The sequence below is a fragment of the Pelobates fuscus genome, chromosome 1 (assembly GCF_036172605.1).
Source record: "Pelobates fuscus isolate aPelFus1 chromosome 1, aPelFus1.pri, whole genome shotgun sequence".
NCBI lineage: Eukaryota > Metazoa > Chordata > Amphibia > Anura > Pelobatidae > Pelobates > Pelobates fuscus.
The window spans coordinates 287,694,765-287,715,359 of NC_086317.1; the positions used below are offsets into that span (position 1 = coordinate 287,694,765).

General features: G+C 36.7%; 1 protein-coding gene across 2 annotated transcripts in view; it reads left to right on the plus strand.

The window, feature by feature from the left end:
• CBLB (Cbl proto-oncogene B) overlaps positions 1–20,595 on the plus strand; it is a 126,343-nt gene that overhangs the window by 39,707 nt on the left and 66,041 nt on the right. For both annotated transcript variants that reach the window (XM_063457469.1, XM_063457470.1), the window contains exons 3-5: positions 8,826–8,972; positions 11,520–11,676; positions 19,965–20,086. In XM_063457469.1, coding sequence (XP_063313539.1) covers positions 8,826–8,972; positions 11,520–11,676; positions 19,965–20,086 — 426 coding nt within the window. The remainder of the gene's footprint in view (positions 1–8,825; positions 8,973–11,519; positions 11,677–19,964; positions 20,087–20,595) is intronic.

Sequence of the window (20,595 nt, forward strand, 5' to 3'; positions counted from 1 at the left end):
TTTTTTCTCAATGCTTCCCACACTTTTTTTTTTCCTTCTTAAATTGTGAAGATAAAATGGCTGGTAATTGTTTTCATTACAAATATATACTTCACATACTTCACTTACCTGAAGATTGTGAAATCCCCAAAATGAGTACAAATGGCTACTGGCTATTTACAGCCTTTTGCATGTAAATAACTCTGGTGGAATTCCACTATGTTGGCTGTATTTGTCAGTTTGCAACTACCCATGTTCTATTTTCAACCTGCATCCTTTGGGTTTACAGTACTTCTGTTCCAGAATGTATTATCAAAAATAATCCTCTTTTTTGATTTAAGGAAAAATACCCGAAATGCAAAAGAATAAATACATATATTTTATTTTCTTATGTATTTTATATATATATTAATTATATATGTGTCTATACATTTTGTACATAATAAGAGCAGGTAAAAAAGTAATTTGAAATTCTCTTATTATTCCTGATTTACACAGTATATTATATGCTTAAGGTTTCACAGCACTTTTAATTACAGGTAACCAATAGACTTAGAACTTTTTGGTCTAAACTGCAATTCTTTAGACTTTGGGCCAATAGGTTGAATGAGATGAAATGCACCCGAATCATGAACTAAACGAGCTGTGCTATGACCGAACATGTTCATTTTGATTCGTGATTTCTAATTCCACCCATGGCCCCAAAGAAAGAGATGATCGATGAGCAAAGATATATATTCACAGATCAAATGAGAAGAGAATAATAGAGGGAGACAAAGACAGGAGCAATAAAAAAAAAAATCTATATTGTATATTTATATGATGTATAAATATAGATTTTAAACAAATGGTGGGTAAATGCTTCTATCAGTGTCCTGCTAAAGTCTAAATTACCCTGTACTGAATTGGGGAACACCATCCAGCTGTTTACAGGGCCATTCGGACTGAAAAATCCAGACATTGTTCACACTACTTAACAGTCTCTGAACGAGCCTAAATCGGGTCTGGATTTCAGCCGGACTTATCTCTGATGGACGGCGATTGAAATCTGGAACTGAAACCTTGAAACCCAGGCCTGGATTTTAAAAAAATCAAACTATTTGCCCTCTGGTGGCATTAACAGCCAGCAGACAAATAGTTTTTTTTTTTTTAAATCCCAACAAAAACCTTTGCGCTGAAGGGGGTTAACCATGTGGCGGCTGGTTAATCTAAAAAAAAGGAAAAGATAAAAAAAAAAGCCTATGGGGAACCCTTATATTAATGTAAACCTCCCTTATGCAACCACCTGCCATGCCTCAGACTGGGGAATTTATACTAAAACGCTGACAACCACTGTAACAAAACAATAGTGACTGCGCAGCCTGCAAAATAATATGGGGATATAAAATAACAGGGAGATCTAGCCCCCTCAAACCGCCATTTCATATCTCCATTTCATATCTCCATTTCAGTTTTTACAGTTAGAATTTTGTTGATGGATTTTATGTTTCATTTGAGGCATTATAACAGTTTGACTGTTAAAAATGACCCTACAAAAGCACATCATTTGTGAAAACAGACACTCCAGATTATCTCATAGGTTGTATAATGTGTTATAAAGCACTGATATTTTTTTCACCAGTGTATGTCAGTTTGTGGTAAAATTGGAAGAAACACTATAGCGTTGAGAATCCCTCTGCCATTAAATGATGATGTTAAACTCTGTGAAAAGCCAGGGTGGGCCTCTAATGGTTGTCTGGGCATTTAGAAAATCTGATATGTGCCTCCATGATCAATCCCCCAAATTATCCTACACAAACTCTTCTTAATAAAACATACCCAAATGTATGCCTTTGCCACTAACTTGTTAAGTTACAGTACCATGTAAGGTACTTGGCTATTTTATTGTTACAGTTATAATTTTGATAGATGGATTTGATGTGCCTATTCTGCATTTTGCTAGCAGTTTGACAGCTTAATTTACCTCATACATGCATGACATTTGTGAAAGTAGACACCACGGGGTATGTTATGTAGTATATATGGATCCTTATTATATAGTTATCTTAGCATCAATTTCTTTGAGAATTTATGGTATTATTTTATTTCCACATATTTTACATGCACATTCCATTTACGGTTTATTTTGTAAACTTGATGTGTGCTACTATAATAAAAAAAAAATTGCTAAACTGCGCTCAGCTACATCTCCTGAGTACAAACTGACCCTTTTCGCATAACAACATTTATTTGTTATTTTGTAATATTTCCCTAACACATTGTTCATTATCTGCTTTTTTTTTTTTTTTTATGTTTGCCACTGTAATAACATTGTCTTAACTGTACTGATTCAATCTTAATCCTATCTCTAATCCTAACCCAAACCTCTAATTCAAAACCAAATCCTAATCCCAAATCTAAGCAAACCTTATCCTTATCCTAACCCAAACCCTAATGCTATGCCTAAACCTAATTCTAACCTTAATCCCAATCTTAATCCTAATTCTAGCAAGAAAATTGGCCCAACCTCCATGTCTGAGATCAGCAATCTTGATGATGTCAACCATTAGAATACTTTCTCTTAGAAAAGCATTGAGAGGGCTATTTTGCATGGGCGGCAAATTGCCCCGCTGTGCCAATCATCCTTTCCTCATAGAGATGCAATGAATCAATGCAACTCTATAGGAAGCTTTCATTGTCACCTTGTAGAGCGTGGAAACGCTGAACATAGGCCTTATACACTGTGCAGCACTGAGATAGGAAGCACCTCTAGTGGCTATCGGAGTGACTGTCACTAGAGCGGTTACTAGGCAGCAATGTAAACATAGCCTTTTGTCTGAAAAGGCAGCATTTACATTGGAAAGCCTGCAGGGACATGCTACAGAAACCAGAACCACACCATTAAACTGTAGTGGGTCTGGTGACTATTTTGTCCATATAAGCATGAAGAGTATGCACGGTGGGATAGAAGATATAACTGTCAGCCATATGTTTTGTGGGTAAATAATACATTTTAGCCACAGGTATAGAGATGTTGCCATATTAACCCCTTAACGCCGTTAAGGTGTTCTATGCCGTCTCGCATTAAATGGGCTTTAAAGCCGTTGCGGCGGCATAGAACGCCGTAATGGCTTTCACCCCCAGGAGCTCTGAGGTACTTACCTCTGCCGCGATCCTCTTCGGGAGGGCTGCCTGACAGCCCAGGCAGCCCTCCCCCAGCAAATTAGGCCCCCGGGGGCCATGTGATCGCTCCCAAAGAGCAATCACATGGCCCCCTATAGCTGGATGTGGATCTGCCAGCAGGGGGACTGTCTGGAGTGTCATACAGTCCCCCTGCTGGTGGGAAGTATAAAAAAATGAATTAAACATGTTTTAAAATAAATTACAAGTATTTATATATATATATATATATATATATATATATATAAAATATATTTACATTATATAGATAATATATATACATCTTATATATATGTAACATCATACATAGTGTATTTTAATGTTAATATAAGTATATATATATATATATATATTAGTATTACAATGCACTTAGAATGATGTTACATATATACAATATATATATTATATATATAATACATCTATATATGTTTTATATTTATATATATATATACACATATAATTACAATAATAATATCTATCTATATATAAAATACAAATAACTGCAAATATTTATATATAGATAAATATATATACTTACATAAATAACTACATAAGTATACACGTAGAATTTAAATACATATATGTATATATATTAGAATTCTGTGTGTATATTTAAGTAATCTTTTAACATAATTATGTGATTTAATTAATTAGAATTTGATTGACGTGCCTGACAACTCAGGCAGAAAGTGCAGAGAATTTAATTTGCACGCACTATATTTAACCCTGTATCTTTCCAAGACACCATAAAACCTGTACATGGGGGGTACTGTTTTACTCGGGAGACTTTGCTGAACAAAAATATTAGTGTTTCAAAATGGTAACTTGTATAACAACAATTATATATTTAGTAAAAGTGAAGTTTTTTGCATTTTTCACACATGAACGGCACTTTTACTGACGATATTATTGTTGTAATATGTTTTACTGTTTTGAAACACTTATGTTTGGGTTCAGTGAAGTCTCCCAAGTATAAACATTTGTTTTCTTTCTTTTTTCAAACAAAAACAAATATGAACACTAACTTTGACCAGTGTTTGTGACTAAGTGGCTATTAAAAAAGACTGGACACACCCCACTTGCAATACCTTGGGTTGTCTACTTTTGCAAATGGTATGCCATCATGGGGGTAATTATCATTCCTGGGCTACCACACGGTCTCAAAGGTTTACTCAAACATTACTAATCTGGCAAATTTAAATTTGAAAAAACTGAAAAATTGAATGTGCTATATTTGACCCTGTAACTTTCCAAAACACTGTAAACACTGTTAATGGGGGGTACTGTTGTAATCGTGAGACTTTGCTGAATCCAAATATGTGTTTTTTTGCAGTTAAAGCTAACAGAATTATGACATTTACAGCTAAAATGTCTACAATTTTTTTTTAAATCTTAATTTCTCACAGTTTTTTGAAATGTATTCATTATAAATTATGTTTCAATTATGAATAGTTCATGAGAAATTAAAGCCCAGTTTCTCCTGAACAAACTATGTATAAGTGCACTTAATATGAAAGAGGTGAATTACGGTTGAACAGACATATAGCGCAAATTCCACTTTTTGTTTACATTTTGTTTTGATCAGAACGAGTACTATTGACTCCGTCCTGAAGGGGTTAAAAAGATTTTGCATCAGAATAACATGTTTTTACTTTGATACATATGACCAAAGATATTTTGTTCCTTCTGTATCCTAATTACAATATAAATCTTAACGTGCTGTACCAACATGGGAAGTTGAGTGATAACATGTATGCAGGCTTTAATATTTTAGTTTTCAAGGTTTTCGAGTTTATAATATGATGATTTTGAGTTCTCCATTATTTTCCGCTTACATTGTACATGTTCAATAGAACTGTTGTACATTCTTTGAAATTTTAGTTTCTGGGCGCATACTAGTTATTGGTAAATGTATTTTTTCTACACTTTCCTGCTCAGTTAAAAAGCAATTAACTTTAAAAAAAGCCACTTCCATAAAGGAAATCTGCACGACTTTAATAACAAAGTAGATCATGGAGCTCCACTGATTTAGAATTGACTCGTGCTTGCAAGAAACCAGCATGCAGAAAGAAAAGACCACCTTAATGTTTCAGAAAGAAGTTCTGCTGATGTGTGTAACATAATGTGAAGTTGAAACTCTACTACAGAATATTAAAAAGGGCAAAATTAGTTTATGTTCATAGTTAATAAGAGCCAAGTGATATTTATCTGCAGTGCTGTACAGCTGATTATATCAGATTATAGTTTATCAAAGGAGAATAATAAAGCACTTAGATTTTTGTTTTGCTAATCTACGTTTTATATATGATCAACTGACATAGCTGAAGGGAATGTAGGTGGAACAAAAATAACCGTAGCTTAAAATAAAATAAAAATAATCAAAAGCAAAATTGGCAAGCTGTATAAGGGAGAACAAAAACTTTAAGTTGTTTTTTCTGTTGTTTTTTTTTTTTCTTTTTTTTATTTCTATATAATCAATAGTAGGGACCTGTAAAAACTAGGAATTCTTGCCGGGCAACAGTGAAACACTATCAAGGTTTTTTACTAAAGTGAGAAATGGAAATGCCACATTTTAGGCCAAAGTAGCTAAACTGAAAACATAACAGACAGACAATTTTTCCATTATTTTATATATTTTGCCTTAAATATGAAGTTCACTTTGCATTCTTACTTTATTGAACAACTCTGTATTTCTAATATAGTAAATAGAGAAGATTAGACTTGTACATCTGATTGGCTGTGGAGTGCAAATATGTTTGTTAACATTTCCATTGACTGTTATTAGCTGTGAGTTGGTTGTCCGTATGCAAAACTACTATGGTGCTAGGAATACAAATCTGTATTCTTAGCACTATACTTCCCTCAGGCCCCTTTTGTGCCTCCCTCCCCTTAGCGCTGTAAGGGTTTAGAAAACCTTACTGTATTTACCCTATTTCCGAGCCAAGGTGCTGGGTCGGTGATCCGCCTCCTTTGATATCACCCGACGGTCGGGGGCGCTAATGCACATGTGCAGAGAGCGAAACAAGCACATTATGCCCTCCCCATAGAAAAGCATTGCTGCAATGCTTTCCTAGGAGGATTTTAGTGTGAGGACGTCCAGCATCAGTTAGGCGACCAAACATTGCTTAGCAAGCAGGAATTGCCTCCAGTGCTGTCTCATTGACAGCCACTAGAGGCAGCCTTAGTCCTGCAATGTAATCATTGTAGCTTCTCAAAAACTGCAATAATTAATATTGCAGAGTTAAGGGGACAGGGTATTGCATCCAGGCCCTTTCAATGAGCTGAAGTGTTCTGGGTACCTATTGTGTCCCTTTAATGTGTCTGCAATGCTACATTCTTCATATAATATTCAATAGAAATAAACACTGTGCTCAAATTTCCACTGCTACTTATTTGCAGCAGTGGCAGTTGTATTCATCAGCCTAAAGATAAAACCAAAACAAATTAACTGTGTACTACCCAAGTCAGATGCCTATCAAATCAGAATGTGTGATTCTGCTACCTCTGCAATGGTCGTTGTAGCTTTAAAAATAAAAATAACATTTAACATTGAAAATATTATACAATAATATAGAGGTGTTAGACTTCATGTTGAAATGTTATCTTTAATTATTATGTGGGGAAACTACTGTGCCTTAAATAGAGCAATGTTATAAAATGCACCCTATACAGAAAATTGGATTTGAAATTAGATGTGCTAAAAATAAGTAAATGACAAAATTACATGAGGCATGTTTATTTGCGAACACCTATTGTGACTTGTTGCCAAAAACATTCACGGAAAAAGTAGAATGGATTTGTTTTAGCTATGTTGATATTTATTCTATGGAAACACTTGAACAATTAACCTTTTTCTCTAATGATTGAAAGGGTGTTGAAATGAATAATTATGAATTCTAGTACTTTATAAATCAGAGTTGTGTTAGCTGGTATGTGCCGGTCTCTCTTACTCTCTCTTTGTTATCCTTGTATACTTTTTTTTTTTCTCCATAATTTTTATGAAATTGAAATAAAATCATTAGACATTTGCCTTCATGTGTTGCTACTTCTTTCTCTGTCTATACCATTGTGATGTCATGGGTTCAGTCCATCCAAATAAATTGCAGTTAGGAGCTTAGAAATAATATTTTAGGAATTTTGATCCCTGTCTTATTTTGATATTACTGTAAGTGTAGATTTGTTGAAAGAAGAGATAAATGACTGTTGTACTTGAATTTAGGATGAGCAGCTGGTAGAGATTAAGGGTGGAGGTGCCACGTTCCTGGATTTTTAATACTGTGTATAATTATTCTTATATTTAACAAATATTTATTTGGGAATTGTGAAAAGTATTACATATACAAATACACACCTTTTTATGTTTCAACTTGGCTACCTGTCAGTCTTTGTTATAATCTCTAGCAAATGGAATATCCAGGACACATGAACTCCGAGAACAGTGACTTTACCCAGAAGTCTCCAGCAATGTTTCAGCCCCAATAAGGGTTGTATGAAAGCCCTTATTGAGTTTAAACCGTTGCTGTAGGAATACAAAGTCACTGTTCTAGGAATTTGTGTGTGTTGGATCTTCTTTTGCTTTTGTTTCTAATCTTCTGGGTTGCTGTCCTGGTACTGTGCACCGTGTGAAGCTTATCCCTGTCCATTTGGTGAGTGCCATCTCTTGGTATTTTTTGTATATTGTTATAAACTCTGCCCTTAGTACATGTGAATTAGCATACAAAAAAAACAAACATTTTATTACCCTCCTTCATTTGCTATGTGCACCTAGGCTTTTCCTTGTCTGAAGTAATTACTGATAATTGCATAAATATGTAATATAAATTAAAAAGGAAACTGGCATATTTTAGAAAAGACGATTAACAGGTTTCTGGTGATTTTCAATGTTTTATTCAAAGGTGTAAATTCTATTAATGGTTCTTTTTAATGGAGAAGATGATGTATTAACAACGGAAGCGACAAAACTGCTCCAGTGGTGCAGACTGTCAGGAAGAGCCTGCTAATAAGGGATGTGTCCTTCAGCCCAAGGGGCCCCTAATAAGAGGGCAGTTTAGGCTCTATCATAGTGTGTTGAATTCTGATGCAAAAGCCTCAAGGCAGCCACTGTGAACTCCTATTTTCTAAGAGCTGAAAATAGTGTGTGTGTGTGTGTGTGTATTTTACATGTATTCATTTGTAAAGTATTGTATGTATGAGTGAGTGGCTAATTTTGTGAGCGGTCCATGTGTTTGTGTGGTGGCATCATTTTGTCTTTGAACCCAGACAGCATAATGTCTTGGACCAGTCCTGGATCAAAAACAGATCTTTTCTTTGACCTTTATATGCTGGGTATTAGCCACCACCTCAGAGGAGCCAGAATCTCCTGCGTGGAGCTCATTTTGGCTCACCTGAGCTAAACCCTGGAATGCAGGACCAGTTTATTGGCTGAGAGTGTCAGCTTGCCTCTCTCAGCCAGTGAGCTAAATCCTGCATCCCAGGGAGCTTCCAGGTTTCTTCAAGGAGGTGCCTCGCACCCAGCAAACCTAGGTAAGTTGCCATATGACTACTTGCCTTGGGAGAGAACCTAAGCACTCCTGGCACCATAACCACTTTGATTCAAGTGTTTAATAATAATGATTATATAAGTAACTGTTATACCAAAGGTACTGTAGGTGTGTCTTAAACTTTTTCGGTTTTGTCTTGTTTTTTAGACGTAATCTTACCAAGCTGTCCCTGATATTTAGCCATATGCTGGCAGAGATCAAGGCAATCTTTCCTAATGGTCAGTTTCAAGGAGATACTTTCCGGATTACTAAAGCAGATGCTGCAGAGTTCTGGAGAAAGTTTTTTGGGGAGAAGTAAGTATAATGTATGCACCATTATAAGATACATGCTTGTTACATGTGTTGATTATTTCTGGTTAATAGTTTGCCATCATCAGTTATTCAGCTGCAAATTGCATGTGCACCATCCTTAAACATGTTCAGTTAAAACTGTTTTGTTTTCAAACCTTAACTAGTTTTTAGATGTGTTCCTGGCATTCACCACAAGAAGATCATTTACTCTACAGAGCCTGATGACGACAGTGCATCCAAAAAACATTTGTTGTGGTTCTGTTAAGTGTAGTGTGGTTTCCTTTTTCACACCTGGAACCCATACATCATTAGTTTGTTCAAAGGTGATGATCATGAATGATGTATTATCTTCCAAGAAATACTGTAAAGCGTTCTGATTAAATGGCAACATTCATATATTATTTGTGGTTATTGCTATTTAAAAAAGAAATATGTTTTCATTAAACACAGGACGTCAGAGGGTACATGCATAAATAATCAACTAAAAAAAGACTTTATCAGTTCTGCAGCTGAATCTTTGTATATATGATTTTGATATTCATTATTGTTTTAAATTAGCTATACGCACATTTTGAAAGAGTGAAAAGGAACATTCATGTGCATGTGGTGTAAATACAGGAAATATAAATGTATCACTTCCAGTAAGGTGACTGGCATTTAAGAGTGTGTATGTATGTTTGTGTATATATATATATATATACTTTCATTCTAATGCATTGGTGCACCAAGCTGGAACTAATATACAACTTGAAATTCAAAGAAAAATGGGCATGTGCAGGTCTTTAGTTAATAGGAAAAAAAAAAAAGAACTTTATTTGTGTAGCGTCAACCTTGAACATACAGATTCCTTCTTCCATGACCACTTCTAAAAGCAGATGTAGTCATGAACATTCGAGTAACCCTTTACTTTTATTTTAAAAATAAAGGGAATTTCATTGCTGTTGGACCAGTGTAACACCTTTTCTTCAGCACAACCATTGCTACTTGAACGGTACCTTGGAAATATAATTTTTTTTGCACCTTCCTTCACAGTCTTGAAATTTAACATGCTAATTAGAAAGAGCAAACTGGAAAATGTACTCACTGGTGTGTGGTATCATTGTTGTCCAAAAGCAACAAGGCTTACACTCTTATTAAGATTAAATTGTAAATATGCATGTGAGTCTTTGTTTTTCTGTGAGTGTTTGTTTTTCTGTGAGTGTGTGTGTATTTGTCTGTGAGTGTATTTGTGTGTGAGCCTGTCAGAGTGTGTGCGCATGAATGTCATCAGTATGTGTGTGTGCGTGCGCGCGTGTGTGCGTCTATGCATACAAGTGTATCTTTGGGGGGGGATCTCGGGTGAGTTCCCACAAAAATTTTTACCCCCAGGACTTGACCCCTGCCAAAATATATCCCAATAGATCCCTACACAGAAGCAGAAGTTCATTCCTGCTGAGCTTGAGGTCTTTATAAATGGCTTTGCCCACTATTATAAAAAAAAGTTATTTGGCAATCTGATCAGGATCAACCCATTTGGCATCAAGGGTAACCAGAGAGAGATTCTTATCTGTGTTAATGCGCAGGCCAACAAACATGCAAAGAACAACATCAATGTCAAAAGATGCTGGTGCTTGTCAATAATGAAGCTTGTCCGCTATAGGAATAGTTTGAAGAAACATTGTATTTTTTATTTTATTTTTTATGAGCTTCTAGGAGACCAGACAAATTTATTCTCGTCCCTATGACACAAAAAAAGCATCGGAGACTAGCAGTACAGCTACTCTGAATGCTTCATTGGCAGAAGTCACACCTGCTTGGCCACCCCCAAACACCTGTTTGGTTGCATCAGTGATGCTTTTAAAGATAAAGCAGGAGTACAAATGGTTAATATGGAACAGAATCAGAATTATCTGCAAGGTGCAGAATGTTCTTATTCAAGATCTGCTTTCTTGTCTTCTCATAATGAAAGCTCAGTGATGGCATATCTGAGTTGCCAAACATTGTTGAGGCATTTCAAGGCATGAATAAAGTCTCCAGGAGGCACATTAAGGAAACTAAGTGGCCATTGCACATGTATTTAGGTACACTGTAGAAGTAGTAACAGTTACTATGAAGTTAAAAAGAAACACACCTCCACAGCAGCAGTTAACTGTGGCATAGTGCAGTGTGGAACAGCTATTCTGACAAAGGAGAGTCAGCTCACAAGAATTATGGTGATTTTTTTTTTTTTTTTTAATACGTATAAAATGTTGCAAGTTTCCTGATGTACTACTTTGGTGCATCTTCTATGTTGACAACAGTCCTATTCCCAGGGCTGTCCCACTAATCTGATGCACACATGTATTTAAAAAAAATGGAATTATAAACGGAATGGATTATTTTGCTTGTGGTAGTAAAATCAAAAATCTCCTCAATGTGTGCGTGTGTGTGCGTGCTAATTTACTTTGATTAATCAATGTGTCACCTGAATAATTGTTTCATTATGGTTTCTAAATCTACATTTATTTTGTCATGCAGTGGATGTGCATGCAGAGTATTTCTGAACTCTTAACAGTCTTTCTTTTTCTGCAGGACTATTGTTCCATGGAAAGTGTTTAGACAGTGCCTTCACGAAGTTCATCAGATCAGTACTGGTTTGGAAGCAATGGCTCTAAAATCCACAATAGACTTGACTTGCAATGATTATATTTCAGTTTTTGAGTTTGATATTTTTACTAGACTATTTCAGGTAAGTTGAGTATTTGATCTTATATTTTATTTTGCTGTTGCTGACATTTATTCATAGGATCCAAATCATCTGTGCAAACATTTCACATTATATTAACATTTCACATTATATTAACATTATAAATATAAAATATAAAGACTGCAAACTTGCTCAATCATTTCTTCTTTTTTCTTGATCTTGTTTTGTCAAAATAATTTGCTTAGTTTACCCACTGTACAGCACTGTGAAATATGTTTGCTATTTTTAGGTAATGGTTTTAGATATATTTAAATACATCTCTCTAGATGCAGTTTCAGTTCATGTCCCTAATGTTATATATAAGCAACTTTCTGAAATGTAAAATGTGCAGTGGACATCTAATTTTTTTCATGTTTGGGCAACAAAATTACAGCTTTTCCCTTTGGTATATCTGCTGCCAATTACCTAACAATGTTCCACTATCTCAAACGGAACTTCGAGTTTTGGACCAAATATACAATCTCTTGGGTGTTCAGAATTCAAAGTATTAAGATAAATCTCATATCTAGATTACCAAATTTACTGTATCTTTTCCAGGCGCTTCATATCCCCTTAATATTGTCTGACATTGCCTCTTTCCAAACCTCAGTAGTTGAATTTGTATGGCATGGTCGTAGGCAGAGTATTGCCAGAAAGGTCCTTTATTAATCTATGGCTGCTCAGATTCAGGCTTGACATTTTAGGAATGGTCAGAGTAGGTGCGTGGATTTGGAGTCTGATCTATGCTCTCCTAATCCCCAATTTTCCATATGGCTCCTCTAGGCCATCTATGTGCATTGAAAACTCAATTCTGTTATAAACTTTGCTGTTAAGTGTCAAATATGCTGCCAAGAGTACATTTACTACTACTTTTTGTCCACCTTGTTCCTATTTTTGAGGAACATGGACCATCTTTCTGCTACGACTCCATCTCATTTTGCCCAATTGGGGAGTTCCAGCCTGTAGTGGTTGAGTGACCTCTTTGTGGACGGTTCGTTCATTTCTTTATTTTAAACCTAGGTTTCTATTTGTCCATCTGACCTCCTTCAGTATATGCAGCTATGTAGCTTTGCTTAACAGGGTAGTATGGTCTCACTTCCTTCAATTCCCTATGTTTGAAGGAATCCTATGCCAGGGGGTTTGTTTTACTTTATTACACCTTAACATCTTCCCTTTCAGAAATTTCATGTGTGGGAAGTGGGATTTTAAGTTCAGGGGGACATCATATCTAATGATAACTGGATATTTTGAAGCGCACTGCAAAATCCTCAGTCTATGTTAACTTTCAAAAACAAGGTATTAAAACAATGTTTATGTGGTATGTCACATCTCTTTCTCTATATCACATGGATTGCTACCCATCATGCATTCATGAGGTGTACTTGTTTTTGTCTCCCTTGATTTTGGGCCTGTGTCTATTGATTGTGTAAAACTATTATTTTGAGTCCCCACGTGTTACACTCTTGAACATACCTGCTTTTCTAACCCATAGTCTCTCTTAAGTCCTAAGAAAGCAAATTATTGATTAAGATCACTCTCACTATTGGTGTAGTATCAGAGAGGTGAGCACCACTTCAGAAGAGGGCATCACACCTAAGTGGCCCTATACGGACACGCTATCCCTCAACCCCTGTTATCAGCCTTCTTTCTTTGAACCTAACTCAGCTCCCTTTGACGGGAACACAAACTCACATGACTAGCGCCCAAGTCGGCCTGACACTCACTACAATACAATCCTATTACCCTCGTATTGATATTAAATCACCATGGCAGGAGAATGACTCAATTCTCCTTTGTTCCACATTAGTATGTCATACCCCTACCCTTGACGTACATCCTCCTCTTACGAACCTAATAACCTTACTGACACACGCACAGGGGGGGAAAAAACAAAGTAAAAGAAGTCTGCTAATGTTGAATATTTGCTTATAACTGTTGATGTTATACAGATATGCATTACCTCAACGTGTTACCTGAAACCAAAAAGTTTGTAAACTTTCCTCAATAAAATGATTGAAAAAAAAAAAGATAAAAGATCACTCTCACTGTCTGTAGAGCTTCGGTGCACATAGCACCCCATTACTTGGAGAAAGTCATTATTAAGATAAAATATGGGGGGCAGAGCTAGCCACTGGCCTGAAGGGACACACATGCTGAGAGCTCCCGAAAGAGACCCACTAAATACGAGAATACCTAACCTTACAGCACCTCAAAAATTACCCAAATCTACCCTAAAGGGATGGGGGAAAAAATAAACTCTGCAAAAGCGAAGCAGCACCCTCCACCAAGGATATCAGTGCCCTGGTACCCATGCGGGATGACTCAGACTCTGGCTCCCAGGAGAGTGTACCAGAGGACTCTCAAGACTCCGCCAGTCGGGGCGTACTCACCCAGAGACACGCTAACACAGAGGCTGTCTCAGTAAACAGGTCTGCCAGCTCTAAACAGCACACAAAGAACATGCCGGCCAGCAATGTAGATATCAAGAGCATGCTAGCGGAGATAGAGGCGTACTTCTCGGCCGCCATAGCGCTAGTCCGCCAAGACATGGGGACTATTACTGACAGACTGCAGTCCTTGGAGAACGAGGGGAGCATCACCAGAGACCTACAGGGAAACCTGTCTGCTGACATACAGACTAAAACAGATCACCCTCACCATGGAAGACAAAATAGCTGTGCTGGAGGACTCAAAGCGGCAGCGCAACCTAAAGCTCCACGGAGTTCCAGAAGACATCACAGAAGCAGAGGTCCCACACTATCTATGACGGCTCTTAAGTGCTATGCTCTCACCTTCCAGGGCAAAAGCCATACAATTCGACCACTACTACAGGATCCCCAAGTCTCCTAAAGCTCCGGCTGACGTGCCTCGAGACCTGCTACTGAGTTTCCAGCTACTTCAAAGCAAACAGCTCCTACAAGCGTGCAGCCACGGCTCACCTACCTATCATTTTGAAGGCGCAAACCTCTCCTTTTTAATTGATCTTTCCAGACCCACAATTATCTGGAGACAATCTTTGCAAACGGCCACAAAGTGCTTAAGAGAGAATGGCGTCAAATACCCGTGGGGACCAGGATGTAAGCTGTCGGTGCAGCATGGCGAGAAGTGACTCTATCTTACACAGATTTCAGAAGTGGAACAATTCTTCACGAAACTGAACCTGCCGGCACCAGAAAATATACCAAGACTCAAAGCACCTACTTCCATGGAATCTCCATTTTTACCATGGGACGTAGATCGCATCCGGCCATTTTATCCCAAGCAGAAGCAGGCCAAAGTGACACGGCCGCCCATGGACACCTGAAACCTGAAGTTTGCGGTGACTTACACCCACCCACAGCACCAAATGCGGTTGTTATATTAGCGATAGAGTTAACCCCAACTCAGACTTTCCTTTTATTTCTACTCAGACTTTCTTTTTATTTCTACTCCGATTTAAAATATATATATATATATATATATATATATATATATATATATATATATATATATATATATATATAAAAGTGTACAGTACCTTGCACTCAGGCTGCCGGTGGATTCCAAAATTATCCAAAAAACCGGGTGCAATACCAGGGCTGTTTATCCATATACCAAAAAGATGTGGCTGCACTCACGGATGTTTCTTAAAACTTAACTTTTATTCAATCCATAAAACCGATCGACTTTTCAGTCCAACATGTGGACTTTCATCAGGATCATATCATATGATCATATGATCCTGATGAAAGTCCACATGTTGGACTGAAACGTCGATCGGTTTTATGGATTGAATAAAAGTTAGGTTTTAAGAAACATCCGTGAGTGCAGCCACATCTTTTTGGTATATATATATATATATATATATATATTTTTTTTTTTTAACGATACTTAAGCACATCTCAGCACCTGTTACAACAAGGCATTTACGTACTTCTCTTTCGGGACTCTCATTCCTTCCCAGTTTATGCGATTCAACCCGATGATACCTTTCGCCAGTCAGGAATAACGTGACACCATGTGAGTTTTGTTTTATGTTTAAGTATATATGTGACACTTTTCCTTATACCTTTGCATGGACTTAAAAATGTAGCGTACCGTGCCGGTACTCGTATGTATAACCCAAATATGCTACAACAAAAATATAAAATAAAATAGGATAAAGTATGACATAATAATGGGTAGACTCACTGCTATATTACATCACACCTTCCCTTCCTTTTATAAGAAGTGGACCACATGGAATATGAAAATACAGTCACACCTGAACAAAACAGGCAAATGTCAATCATTCATTAATCTCTCAGTCAGTGAGTAGCAGGATCAGCTTGGAAGAGACCAGGTGCCCAGCGAAGGCAATGGTTAGAGAGCAAACTGTTGTAAAATGGATTGCCCCAATACTGGGGAGTGGGGCCAGGGTACTTCTACCATCATAACCATTAGAGTAGGCTGTAGTGGTTATGATGATTGTCATAACCCTTTATTATTGGCACTGCCATACGTTGCTACCTTTGCCACAAGTCAGGCTCTTATAGATCGTCTCTGGTCAGCTGTTAGTGCTATTATTGTGAAATGTATGCATCTAAGAGAAACAGCCCAGCCGCAAAGTGGTTGATAACTAATATTTATGGGATTAGGATGGGGGGAGGGGGAGGCAGGTGCTGTACCGTCATTCATTACAAATATTACTATCTGCCTCTAAAGTAACATCAGCATCAGAATCATGCATTGGGAGCATTATAAAATGGGTTTCCATGTGTATACAAGCTTCACATCAACATGTGCAATGCCAATCGTCGGTTGAAGCAGTAGAAACATGAGCACTAGAGTAATGAATCTCAGTTCACAATCTGGCAGTGTAAAAAGGCAGAATCTATGTGTGGCGAATGTCTTAATACACCTTATGAATTGCATAGTGCCTACTGTAAATTTTGGTTGAGTAGAAATAACTGTTTGGAGCCATGTCTCAGAATTGGACTTAGCCTCTTAGTAATTTCAATGCTACATGATACTAGACAGGATGCTAGACAATTGTGTGCTTCCTACTTTGTGACAACAGTTTGGTTAAGAGACATCCAATATCACGGTGCCCTTGTGTTCAAAGTGAGGTCCATGAAGACATGGTTTGATGGGTTGGGTTTATTACAATTTGAGTGCTCTGTGCAGACCCCTAAACTTAACCTCATTTAACTTTTTTGGGGAAGAATTGGAATGCGGATTGCAAGCCATACCTTTTCATCCAACATCAGTGTCTGTCTGCTCTTATGGCTGAATGGGCACAAATTCCCACAGACTTAATCCAAATGTTGTGGGAATAGAGTTCCATAAAGAGTGGCAACTTTTAAGGCACAAAGGAAGCGGGCAAATCCATAGCAGATCAAGCGATATTATACATTAGCATAAATGCATCTATTAATTTTATACAAATGGATGAAGTCTTTACAATACCATAAATAGTATGGCACCAACACACACAGTTATTTACTAAAGGGAATTTCAATGTTAAGTATCTGAACTGAAAGCATAGCTGACTTATATACTATCACGAATGTGGGTTATTGGTCCAGCCGAGACAGTGGGGAGATTGTGGAAGTGAAAGGGTTAATGACACCAGACCCCTGGTAACTTGTTGCCAGTCCCAGCAACACTAAATTTACCCCTGCAATACCTTCTACACTAACACCCTAGTACACACTTGACTGCCACCAGACTTTAAATCCGGGCTTCTTACGTTACCCCACATACAGTAGAATTATAGGATCACAACCGTACTTTACTGATCAGACATATATAATCAACCCTTTTGGTAACGTGTTTACCTGAGCTTTCCTCAGGAGAGTGAGCTCATAGAGAACAAAGACACAAGCTGATTAAGTAAACATTTAATCTGACAAAAAGGATTCACAGTGCTGGGTACAAAAATATAGAAATAAATGACATACAGAAACACAGATAACAAATTTCAAAACAATCCATAAAATAAAATAGGAGAAAACACAAGAAATCTTTACATATATTTAGCCCTTATATATAATTCTTGTGGGAAATTCAGATGTTACAGAACTCCTAGTAGTTGTTGAAAACATAAAACACCCCTGGATAGTCCAACATCCTCATTATATAACTCAAAACTAGATGTTTCTAAGTGGGTGGATCAGAGGAGTTTGGCCTGGCAGTTTATTGCCCACTCCATATTTTCTTAAACTATCTTGTCCTTCGAAGACCCCAAAGTCAGAGCACATGCACCAATACCTTTTACAATGCCCTATGTCCAGCTCTGGTGATGGTTATCTAGACGTTTTATGGCCTAGGCCTGGTGTAAGATCAAAGCCCACAATAAATGTTATCCCAATGTTTACAAAAATAACTCATAATATATATCAGAGGCCAACTCATGCTTTGACATGACAGATCATTTTTCCAATTCCACCAATTTAGATCTTAAATTTTAAATTCACCTTGAATTCTCACTTTAGTGAATAAACTTGACAGTAACAACCAAAAAAATATTCTATAGTAATCATAGGTAAATAGCTTTTAATTTGTTACACACAGAGAAAGTGCGATACTGGTTTCCACTACATTTTAGCTGATGTACCATTGTCAAGATTCTGTTTAATTATTGGCTCATATTAATTTTTATTTGCTACTCAACTTTGGCTGACTTGTTTTCTTTTCTTCTAGCTCTAATTAAGTTTTACAACGTTTTAAAAAAGTTGTTACATTTCCTGTTAATCTTTATTTACAATTTACTCACACTAAGAAATTGTGGTTTTGGTAGATGCATAATAATTAGCCTAATTGCCATACTTGTTTCTTTGTTATACACTTTTATTTACTGTTTAAATAAACAAGAAAAATAACGGTGTGAGAATGAAGCTGCCACCGACAAATGTGGATGCTGTTGGGCAATAGAGCTGCAAATGTACAAATATGCAAAATTCGTAAGAACCACAAAGTCCCAGTAGATGAAACATTTAAACAAATGGCAATACATATTGTAGGGGTACAAACATTTTTGTTTAAAAAATATTTTTGGTTTGTGGTTAATATGCCTGATTGAGCTAGGGTTTTGTATATTTCTGCCCTTTTTAGCTTATCCTCGATCATTATGCTGATGCCTTGAAATGACTTTAGTGTTCTGTGTTCTCAGCACAGATATATAATTTTGCTTCGCTAGATGACATCAGATAATTGGCCTTTTTTTCTTCTTCAGTAGTCACTGTTAAAGTGACAGGAAGAGGTTTTGTAACTCGTGCAACCACTAGGCAGCGTGTTCAAGGCAAAATGTGCAACTTATGTCTAAACACATACATTTATTTGAATTTTTTTTATTTTTTTATAACTTGATGAGAATTGTGTGTCTAAAACTAACCAGAAACATGTTTTTGTTTGTTGGTCAGGGAACTATTGCTTAATATTCAAAGTTGTGCAAACTATTGTTCTGCAAACGTTATGACTACAGGTTCCCTTCTTGCAATGTGCACATTATCTCCCACTTTTTTCCACGTAAAAATTAGTCAGGATACATTTTATCTCATTTCCGTTGCCAGGACTTCTCCACTACAGCCTCCAAATCAATCTCCTGTCATGTCAGCAAGCATGCTGTTGTCACCCACGTGAGATCTTGTCCAATAAAATGCTCTCATAGAGAAGCATTGGATCGGGGACCACAGTATCCAAATTTTTAACTCCTGTGGGATCCTCTATATATCTCAATGTTCTACTCTTGCACATACAGAAAATAACCACGGTGTTTCAATAGCACAGGTTTTAAAACCCAAAAATAGAATTTCAGGATTTTTCCAATTCTATCCACAGTAATTCTAAACAATCTAGGACAGAGGTGGGTAACTTTTATTACTCCATATCTCCCCGTTACTGTGCTAGAATAATGAATGTAAGAGCATTATGGGAGACATAGTTCACAACTGAGGTGCTGATGGTTTCCTACCACTGCTCTAGGGCTAACAAACCTATCTAACTCTGGTTGGGATATCTATAAAACAAAGTAAAGTAAGGGTCATTGTGTACTGTGTTAAGTAAAATTGAAAAGTTTAGGATAGGTAAACACTGATCCTAAAATTTGGGTAATTTCTGTGCAAACCTTGACGCTAAAATCATGTCTGTGATGGCACAATAATTACACTGATGTAAATGTAATGTATTTAAGATAAGCTCAAACATGTAATAGTTCCAGTTTGCATATCTTATATTTAACTCCACATATGTGAGCCAATGTGTTATTTTCTTTTTGTTAACTCTCTTGCATATCAACCTATTTTTTTTTATTATTTTGTTTCTGTTTGTAGCCATGGAGCTCCATATTAAGGAACTGGAACTTCTTAGCAGTAACCCATCCTGGATATATGGCTTTCCTTACATATGATGAAGTTAAAGCAAGATTGCAGAAATATAGCACTAAACCAGGAAGGTAAGATATCTTCAGATCCATCTATATTTGCTTGTTAAATCATTTGTATTTACATTTTTAAATCAGAAATAGAATTATTAGAATCTGGGTAATACTCTAAACCATGAGCAGTCTTGGACCTTCAACTCCACTTGAAATATACAATTTTGCCTTTACATAAATTCTAGATGACCATACTGTATGTCAGCAGTGATATGACCCGTGTCATGGACCACGTCATGACCCGTTTTCTTTTATTCTTATAACTTAACTTTATGTTATGATTGTCCGAGCAGGCCATCTGTTCTAAATCGTCTTAAGGCTATTGGTGAAGCTATTAAAAATAATTACTTCCTTCATACACACATTAAATATTTCCAATGATTCACAATTCTTACGTATTTGCACAAATACACATTATATAAAAACATATGTGGTTTTAAACCATGCTTGATGTAGAAATTCACCACTGTTGTTTTTGCGTGGCTGTCTATGTCTTTTTTTTGTTGAAGAGCTTACCAGTGCGTTAT